Genomic DNA, 10970 nt, shown 5'->3' on the forward strand with positions numbered 1-10970 from the left:
ACCAATCCTATCTGGGAAAGTTCCAGCTATGAGATTCCCGTCCCCAGCTCCCCGTGTTTGCAAGCCGGGGAGCACAGAGGGAACTGCGGGCTCCACCTGCCCGCTGCCACCAGCTGGGGCTCACAGGGTCCCCACAGCTGCTCCGGAGCACTGAGTGTCTTCTGTGACACCAATGGACAGAAATTTGAGTCACTCTTCTGCCCCCTACAATCTACATTTACTGCCACCCTACCATCACAGTTTAAAGAATTAGGCCTTGAAATACCTGATCAATATTAATCTAGTCTGCACAATCACATCTGCTGAGCCCTAAATCCTGCATTTAGTATGAAGATTATCGTGAAACAATCTGCTGTGATCTCCGGTTTTTAGTCACAGTTACCTTGGCCAATAGCTTGAAAAATATCTCTACTATATATGTAAGTTTCTAGTTTCTAGTTTTGTAAGTTTCTAGTATGCCCTGAACCACACAGTGAAAACAATGAGTTTGTTTCACAATCACCTCTCCAACACAAAAGCCTTGTTGACAAATATATCATCAGTCCAGAAAACCCCAGAACCACTGAGTGAACATTCTAAAGACCTCCTTGGAACAAAATATAAACAAAAAGAACAGAAAGTATGTGCAGCCCTCTTAGGACATCCTAACATCCCCCTGAAAGCTTGAACAGAGACAGGGGCTGCACACCAAACACCCCGAGGCAGATACACCATGGCATCAGTACCAGACACCAAACTTTCTGAACAAGATGAAGGAAAAGGGATGGAGATTTGAAGAAGACTTTGTGCTTTGAGAATAACTTCACAGGCAGATTAGGAACTTGATGTACTCTAGAAATGTTTGGTTAAATATTCTGACCTACACTCACACCAGATTCTCAAATCCCTTCAACCAACAGGCACAATGCTAATGAAACCAGTGCTTGAATATCATTCTGTGTTAGGATTGTAACAGCAGGAAAAGCTCCAAAAAAGAAAACAAAAAAAACAATAAGAGATCAAGCCACACCTGGATAAGTTTTCAGACAAAGCTGTTCCTACACATACCAGACTCTGGACTGATTAAAGAATGACACAAAGTTCTTCTCCTAGAGAAAATTACCTCAAGCTACACCACAGGACATTTAGCTTGGATATTAGGAAAACTTTCTCATGGAATGGGCTGTCAGGCATTGGAGTGGACTGCTCAGGGTGGTGGAAGAGTCACCATCCCTGGAAGCATTCAGAAAAATCATGTGGATAAGGCACTCAAGAACAGGGATTAATGGTGAACACGTGGTGGTGCTGGGTCGACGGTTTGACTTGATCTTGGAGGTCTTTTCAAACCTGAATGATTCCGTGGTTCTGTGGAAGTACTCAAGAGCATTTCCTTTAGGCTGAGGACAGCTCTCCCAGACGGAAGATATTGATGTCTGCCATCACTCATGAGGGACAGTTCCTCCCCCAGGTCTGAGAGCAGAATTCCTGCAAGCACCCTCTGACTTATCACGCTTTGCAGAACACACACAGATCACGATCATCTTTTCTCTCATACAAGAGTCATACATGTAAGAGGGCCTTAGAATATAATTTCCTTTAAAATCCTTACTGTGTATATATATCTTGGAGAAAAGATATCTAAAAATTATACACACAAGGTGTGCAGCAGGCACCCACACATAAACAGGCGCAAATACGAGTCATAGAAAGCAAGAGACACTAACACACAAATTACAAAGCCAAAATATTTTGTTACCACTTTTGGTGTGGCCCTACTTCCTTCAGATGAACCCCAACCTGCAGAGGCAAGTTAATTAGCCTCTGACTTTTTTGTGTAACTACACACAATAGATACTGCATAACTATTACGCTTAGGTAGGACGTTCAGATTCAACAATTTCACCGGGATTTAGGCAAAAGAAATACTGGAAGCCACCAGCTGTGCTCATCAATCCCACTCACTCTTGGGATGGACCTGTGCAGCGACAGGAATTGGGTTCAATGATTCGTGTAGATCCCTTTCAACTTAGGATGTTTTTTTGATCCTAAAATTCCTCAAGCTCCCCAAGGATAACTTGTAGCTCTTTCTCAGCTAGACCAAACTGCACGCACATTTCTTCATGTAAACTGGACTAGCACTGGGAATAGGTGCACCTCATGTTTGAAAAGGCTGAGCCAGTGCTTTAAGAGATCCACTCACTTGCATCCCATAACAGAACCACATTCCTGCTCACCGCTTCATTTCAATGAATCAGAATTGGAAATTGCATGCAGGAGACAAACAAGGATGGTGGAACAGCTTTCTACCTTGTCATGTGTAACTCAGTGACTCACTACACACAAACCCTCAACTTTCTGCAAACAATGACAATATACATGAGCCATTGTCCACAGGGTTATTAGTGCACTGTAATTTCATCTTCCCTTTAATACATCCATGTTCTGGCGAGCAGACTTTACACTGGATGGAGGAATTTTCATTAGTCATGGCCCAAGAGCAGAGTGAAACATGTAGGAATAAAGGGCTGGCACAGGTAACTTAGAATAACCCTTCCAGTTCTGTGCAGAGAACCAAACAGCATCACTTGTCACAGACACAAAACATCTGTACACTTCTGTCCTACAAGGTGAGGCACTGACACATGGATGCCCCATCTCTAGAAGTGTTAAAGGCCAGGTTGGACAGGGCTTGGAGCAACCTGGGCTAGTGGAAGGCATCTCAGCCCATGGTAGGAGACTGGAAAAGGATGGTTTTTAAGACCCCTTCCAATCCAAACCATTCTGTGACAAAGAGGCGACAGACTCCACTACACAAGGTATCAGTATTAGCACAGGGAGATGCTAAAGCCTGCCAACATTCTTCCCAGAGGGTGCCAAAATGTTTGGCTTAGAGACACAGCTCCGACTGACCCCTACAAACAAAAACCCCAGGGTCTGCCCATACCAGGGAAAGCAGCAGCAACGCAGTCCCAAGGATCCTTCACACACCCATATTTAGAGAAGGTATTTCAGAAACCAATTGACCCCAACCAGATTTCACAACACCGCTCCAAGTCAATTACAGGAGCAATGCCCATGACTTTGCAATGATGGAAGCACCAAATACTCACTGAACCAATGAAGAAGCCCTGATCATCCCTCAGCTGCCAGGGAAACCAGATACCACAAAGTCACAGCTATTAGATGGAACAACTGTATGTGTGTTCCACCTACACCAGGTGATAAAACAGTGAATGTTCAGTCTAATTTACTCCCTAGAGTTTTTATTAAAAGTTTACTTTCTCTGGCATTTTGTTTTTTGTGGGTTTGGTTTTGACTTCCTTTTTTTTAAACAGCTGTGGTTCACAGTGGTCTTCTAAAAATTATTTACAAATTATATACACCTACTCCAAGGCAACTTAAACATCACAATGTTTCCCTGTCTCCATCACAGTTTGTTTTAATCCTTTCACTCCTGCCCAGATTTTCCTTTCCAGAACAGTGCTCAACATCCTTACCCACAAAACAGGTTAATATGGACACAGACTCTACAAATAAAAAAACTCACCCATCCAAAAACATTCATGCTGATTTTCTCTACTTGTTTAATACTGTGGGTTTTTTTGAACAAGGAAACTTTTTTAGACAGACTTTATGAAAAATCTATTTGTCAACAGTCACTTCAGTAAAACCAGTAAATGCAGTTGAAGCCAAAACGGTGCCCTGAAACCTGATTTATTTCACTGGAACCACAAATCTCTATTTGACTGAAGTCAACAGCCTTTACTGTTAAGAAAGGTGGAAAAAATATTTATTTCTGAGAATTACAGGCAAAGTTCCTTGCGGGAGGTATTCCAGCCAGATAATACCTGCAGAACAGCCAAACCAGATCCCTCCTCTGTGAACAAGGTACCTTGTCCAAGGCTCAGCACACTCTTATTTCATCTCTGAGACATAAATAACCCAAAGATTAATATGAGCAACACCTTCAGGCCTGATGATGAAAGCACAACAACAAACCCAAAAAAATGTTAAAACACAGGTAAAAAGCATTCCTAAGACAGATACTGAAGTCCATATAGTTACATACTTACATAGATTAACATTTGTTAAAACTGATAAATGTTCCAATATTGTATTTTGGTCCATTTGCAAAAACAGATGAATTGTATTTTTTATGTTCAACTAATTTAGGGCCGATTTCAGCTTTAGAAAGAGTGTTGTACTTACAAGTTCCAAGGAGTAATATTCTGAATTATTTGGCTACTGATATAAGCCAGGTTGTTGTACCTCTGGCCAAGAATTTGACTGTATGCCACAAGCATGGAACTGCATCCACATGGCAATGAAAACAAAATAACCAAACACCACTGATTTTTAAGTAAGATTTTGTGAATTCCAAATCAATCCTGTGGTCACGCACACATTAAAAATGCTAACTGAGGTTAATTTCAATTATTCAGAGAAGAGATTTGACCCTGCTCAGTCTCAGGGAATGGGACACCACATTTTACCTGCACTGGCTTCCCAGGGATGTTTAGGAAGGCTGAACAACCACCACCAACATGCACCCATGGGTATTTCTCTGAACTTTTGGAGTAGAAGATAAAATATGTCTGTCAAAGAACATCACTCTTGATCACCTCAAAAAACAAGGTATATACACAAAGTTTATGAAAATTAATTATCAAGCAGCATTTACTGAAGTAATACAAGAGTTTGCACGTTTGGCTTTTTTTATTACAGGAAAACCACAGGTCTAATTGAGATGAAGATTAATGATACTACACTACGTTAAGAAATAAAATAAGAGACAACTACCCACCTAAAGCACAAGACAAAATAGAGGAAAATCTAAGTACTAAAAACTTCCTAACTCATCAAGCTGGCAGCAGAAGAGACGTCATTTTCCCAAAGCTTTGAGGCTTGTTGGACAATCCTCCAGGATTTTCAATGCTATATTTACCATGAGCTTAAATACATTAATTTAATGAGCAGCTGGGAAAAAAAAATGTGGTTTTGTTTTACCTTCAACTGAAAGCTATGTGGCAGGGATGAACAGGAAGAAGAGAGAAGGTTCATGACTGTTTCATTAAAAGTAATAAGAATTTCAACTTTATTAACACAGAAACTGTAGTCTGCTTGTGAATAAGACTGAATCTTAAGAGCTGTCAGCCAGCACTATGATACTCAACATGCCACTCCTCATGTACCTCTGTTCTGAACTTTGGTTTTAGTAGGTGGCTATAAAAAAGCTTTACAACACATTTTATTTAAGGAGACTAATCTAATATTTAAGAAAACGTCACAAGTCTAGGTCTTTCCTAGCCCTAGCAAGATGCTGATGGAATATGGTGTCAATGACATGCATGCACTCCCAAGTCTTTCTCTGAAGTTGCAGTTACTCAACATTTCTGTCCATTAATCAATTTTTGTGCACTTGATTTTTCAATCATACTGAATGTAAGTAAAACTCTAATTGTTGCCTTCACAGAACTACTTATAAATTATTCACATTACAAGGTTTTACATTTTTCTAACTCTAAAATATAATTGTTGCCCCATGAGGGCAGAAAGGCAATCTCCACAGGGTACACAAGGACCCAGGAAGGAATTCATTAGCAGTAAATTGCAGGCAGGTCAGTACGTGTTCCTATCACTTTGGTTATCACCAGTGATAACTAATTTTTCCACTTTAAAGATCTTTTCCAGCTTCCCAGCACAGTCACTAGCCAAGATGAGCCTAAGACTCTGCATGGTGAGGGATGAAAGTCAAGCAGCACTGGTCAGTGCATCTCTGATCAATGTTTCAGGAGGTGCTCTGGCAAAGACACCAAAGCACAAGGACACAGAACATTCTCAAGGATTTCACAACAGTTGGCTGCTGCTCGTCTTCAGTTTGAGCTCCAGAACTGGAAACTGCATGACAAAGTCCTACAAAGTGTCACCTATAAAAAACATCTCAAAAAAAATTGGGTATGAAAGTGTAAGACAGAGGGTAGGTAGCAGAAAATTATGGCAGAAGTCAGATGTCCACCACTCCTCTGCCCCTGTTTTAGAGGCCCACATACTTACAGTAAGGTGCTTTTATTAAATAGAGACCAGCATCTGCAACTTCATTTAACACAAATTTATTTTGGCTTTACAATAACTGCAAGCATCCCCACTTTTGTGGTGACTTTACAATTCTAATTACTTTCAATGGCTATCCAAAGCCAACACCTTGACACAGTTACACTCCTAAAAGCTCACCTCAGATTCTAGAAACAAGAGATTTCTACAATGGTTAATCCTGTTTCACCTACTGAGTTTACAGAAAATTATTAAAAGGATGAAAAAAACCACTTCAAAATACCAGTTATTTCTGGAAACAAGAAGCAGATGTTCTCCTCTGTTTGGCTCAGCTGTGCTACAGTACAAGAGTGCCTTTGTTATGCTGTCAACAATAATTTATTTTATTTATTACAGCTATTTCATAATGCCTATCAATGTACCATTTGTGCATGATTTACATTCACACAGATCTATTTCTCTATATCCAAGCCATCAAGAAGCATCACATACACGCTCCAAATAGCAGACTCTGTCATGACACTATTCTGCAAATTAGGTTTTTTCCTCTTTGCACTGTATTAATAAAAAGGGAACAGGAAGAGAAGAAAGAATTAGTATTGCCAAATGAAGTCGAATTAACATTAATCAAGAATTACTGCAAAAAGATGAAGTTAGGAAAATACAAGAGCTCAGAGTATAAAAATAAACTCCAATTCTTTGAAGTCAAATAAAAGCAAAGCTTTCTAAGCCACGAAAGTAAACACTGTCTAGAACAAAGTCACGAAGAACGAAAAAGATACTATATTGGGAAGAGGTTCCATTAAAAATGGAAGAGAACCTGCTCACGGGAGGGGAGGAGAAGGAAAGACAAAGAAAAAGGAGCACAATCATTTGCTGTTTGGCCCTATCAACCACTGAGTCCTTATCAGCATGAACAACTCCCCTAAAGACCAACATCAGAGCCTTTGTATGGATCTGATAAGGAATTCTAGGCCTCAGAAAAAAATAAATATTTAATGAGAGCACACACATGGCGGCATAAGCATTCATCCTTCCCTTCTACTGCTTTGAACTAAAGATTTTCTCCTGTTAAAATATTCCCAAATTACTAATTTAATACTCCCACCTGTGACAAGAAACACTGCACAGTAAATCCCATATTCCCAAGCAAAAACAGGAGGATGTGAGTATAAACACTCACAGATTTAGCAGCACATAGGCATCTGCATATTCTTGGGAGGAAAATGCATATATTGAAATATTAAACAAGTGTAAGAAATCCTACTGTTCAAGTACAGGTATGATCTTTTTTCTTTTTTTTAAGTATCCAACTACTACCAGAGTTTCCTCCCTTTGATAAGGCAGAAGGGATGATTTGTTAGGATAATCTATCATCAAAACCAAAATCTGAGCGATTACTCACAAATTCTGCACTTTCAGGCCATACCTGAGAGATAGGTACACAGATTTATCTGCAGTGCCAGCACAGGGGCACAGGCCATCAGAGAACCAGCAAGGCAGATGTTTGACTAAATGGGACTCACTCAAATCCCAAATCTGCTACATGCAAGGGCATCAGTCCACCAAGAAACATTCTGGAACTCTGTGCACATGAGAAGTCACTTGCATCACATATGAACAATATGCATCCTCAAGTGATGCATCAAAAAAGAGGAAAGGGAGCAAAATATTTGCCAGCCTTGAACAGTTCCAAAAAAGATTCTAAACAGAGTAACACAACACTGTGTTACTTAAAAAACATGCATAAAATATGTATGCCTACATAAAATTATAGAAAATTGTATGCATCATTAAATTTTTGCTACAATCCCTACAAATTCATCAAAATAATCCCCCCAGCAAAATAAATTGAAGATGACATGTTCATCTTCATGAAGATGCATGAAGTATCTGAGCAAGAACAACTAAAAAAAAAATCAAGTGTGTACATGCCTAATATGCATAACTTATACACTGTAACAATTAGCAAACATTGGAATGTTACCACAACACTGAAAACTTGCCCTAACACAGATTTTTCCAAACAAAAATATTTGTAGTATCAGGAACTAAAATGTTTACTTGAGCAAGACAGTGAGGTAAATTTCAAAATAAGTAAATCATAAAAAAAATTTAATATCCCCCTGCTCAGTTCTGTAATTCTTAGAAATTAAAACGTTTTGTCACAGAAAAAACCTACAATCAAAATCAGATGGATAATTGTACTACTTGTAAGGAAAATCTGGCATGTGGAGTGTTTATCTGTATTTTTCCAGAGGCTGCACAGATGACAGGAATGAAGCACCAGACCATGCTACTGATCAGCACAGCCCCAACCCTGTAATTTGTAATAAATACCCAGGTAAATTGCTCATATAAACTGCAGGATCAGAAACAGAGATGGGGGCAGAAAGGGACTGCAAGTGATTAAAACTCTTGTAGTTGAGCAGCTTTGGCTTATCACAAGATACCAGCGGTGGCTCGGGGAATTTGAGGGGGTCCCTGCACAAAAACGCAGTCAAAGGGCACGAGCAGCCCCGTGCAGCTGATTCCGTGTGGGAGGAACTGATGATACCTTCCCACCAGAGTGGGAGGGCAGAAATGAAGCCACACACACGTTAGTCTGTGTACAGCTGGATACTTCCAGACTGGAGTCACCAGATTGTTCATCCTGTGCAGGGACACCCGAAATTTGGGTCTGATCCTAATGGCTGCGCTAAACAGGTTTCAGCTTCCCTGTCCCAAGTCTTGCAGCCTACGGAGGAAAGAGGACAAGTCAGGATGTTGAGATAAATAAATAAATGAATAAACAACACTGCAATTGTTTTCTCCAGTTCACTGACCACTCTATCCATCTGTCCTCACATCCCAGAGCAGATTTTGGGAAAATCTGTCAGTGTGACTGTGACAGGGGATTCCACGCTTTGTACCTAAGCAGGTAACACAGATGCAGACTGGGCACTGCCAGGTATATCCTGCTATCAAATCAGGGAAAAGCTTCTCTTTCTAAATGTATGTAAACAAAAGTATCCTAAGAAAAAAAAAGTGATTTAACTGTAATTATCTACTCAGCAACAGGGAGCAAGAACCAATGACCCAATCCTGCCAAGTTTTAAGTACATGTTTAACTTTAATCACAAGTAGGCTCACTGTGCAGCGTCTCTAAAATTAGCCTGCCAAAACAGGGCCAAATTAACACGGGAATTTAGATTTTTAAAATTATTTTAGAAATATTATTACTTAGATAGCAAAGGTTAGATTTTTTCCCACAATTAAGATATTTTGGCAAATTCAAACCTGCACATAATGCTCATGTCACTCTCAATGGAAACCTACACAAATGCACAAAAACCCCCCAAGCAGTCAGTCATTGTGATATCTGACAGTTTAAAACTACAAGGTTAAGGAAAATAATTATTTTAAGGCCATTTTAGCCAAAACAAGGTGACAACCATAAGGAATCCCACGACGGCTGCTGGGGGAAAGATTGGGGATGCCCAAAAAGAAAGAACAAAAAGCCCTACACAGCCACAGAGGCTGGCACAGCAAGCAGGAGCAGTGGTGAGCAGGGGTTCTGCGCCAAGGCAGATTACCTGCTCCCCACAGTCCAAGCCATGACGAGCCAGCACGGAATGCCAGCTCCTGAATGACACTTCTGTGATGAACCCAGTTGCCCAACACTGCAAGCCACACTAGCAAAGGAATTTTGCTAACTGAAGACTCCAGCTGAAGAGAAAGAAAGCTCTGAAGCAAGAGGGGAGTGCTAAAAGTAAGGAGAAAAGAACGGACACTGAGACTGCCTCATCATTAATTTAGAGACACAAGGAGAAATGTGCCAGATATGCCAAAGCAAGTAACCATGGGGACTGAACATCTGTATTTCACTCACTCAGCCGACTTGAAAGGGAAGTAGGGACTCTGTCCTGCTAGGATGAACTCCGGAGCAGCCTCTGAGCAGCTCTCTAAGTAGCCCTTCCATAATTAACTTATAAGGAAGACCAGGCAGGACATTCTGCTCTCCATGAAGTACCAAGGGAGAACAGATGTTTCCCAGTCTCCAAGGGAAAAACTCAAGAGTGTATCACTTCATAGCACTAATTCTTGAGCACATTAAAAAAAAAAATCACAGCAAGGGAAACGAAGGAAGGCAAAGGGTAAGTAAGCAAACAAACTCCAATCAGACCTTCAACAAATGCAAATGTTATCAAACCTATTTCATTATTAAGTTAATGCTCCATGACATTACCATCCCCAAAAATACACGGCTGATTACAGAGTAGCTTGTGGGGAAGGGACAGAGAAGGCAGTTAATTGGAAAATGCGTCTTATTGTAGCTTACTAGCCTCACACATTTCTACACTCCCACTCACTGCAGAAGCATCTTTATGAAGTCTGGGCAGCATAATTAGTTTGGTTTTGTTTAAATCTGCATCACTGTACAGGTAAGCAAAGCCTTTCAGCTCCCTAACTTTTCCCATAAGTTTTGCATCACTGAAATATGCATCATTTTACTTTTCGGTGATCTACTTCTTCTTGTTCTTCCTACAGCTGGCCCGAAGTACTTCATGAAGCGCCTTGTGCCTGTACCCAGCGTGTTACTGGGCGTTTAAGCCCATGCTGGTCCCGAGAGGGCCAACTTCGCAGAGAAATAAATAAATAACCGAGCTCCAGACAGAAGTTTGTGCGCCAGCCCGGTCTGAGCGCGCACCGCGGATCCCGCGCTGTCGGAACACGGATTTACGCAAAGGAAAAGTGAGAAAGTAAATAAAAGGACCCGCTGGGAAGGAGCCGGAGCCGCCTTACCTCCGGAGTACGCTCGGCGGGCTTCTTCCGCAGCGCCTGTTTGATCCTGGGCTCCACCGGGGCGCTCATCCTCCGGCCCGGCGCCCCCGCCCCGCGGCGCCTCGGGAGCGGCAGGCGGGCGCTGCCGCGGGGCGCGCCGCGATCACACCGCCGCG

The 10970-nt window shown here is 41.3% G+C and overlaps 1 protein-coding gene across 11 annotated transcripts in view; it reads right to left on the reverse strand.

Annotated features, from left to right (window-relative positions):
• RAPGEF6 (Rap guanine nucleotide exchange factor 6) overlaps positions 1-10964 on the reverse strand; it is a 122622-nt gene extending 111658 nt beyond the window's left edge. For all 11 annotated transcript variants that reach the window (XM_041397916.1, XM_041397911.1, XM_041397919.1 and 8 more), the window contains exon 1: positions 10816-10964. In XM_041397916.1, coding sequence (XP_041253850.1) covers positions 10816-10884 — 69 coding nt within the window. In that variant the 5' untranslated portion in view covers positions 10885-10964. The remainder of the gene's footprint in view (positions 1-10815) is intronic.
• Between the last annotated feature and the right edge of the window lie 6 nt (positions 10965-10970).

Source organism: Onychostruthus taczanowskii, unplaced genomic scaffold (genome assembly GCF_017590055.1).
Source record: "Onychostruthus taczanowskii isolate IOZ18803 unplaced genomic scaffold, ASM1759005v1 scaffold14, whole genome shotgun sequence".
In the NCBI taxonomy this organism is placed as follows: domain Eukaryota; kingdom Metazoa; phylum Chordata; class Aves; order Passeriformes; family Passeridae; genus Onychostruthus; species Onychostruthus taczanowskii.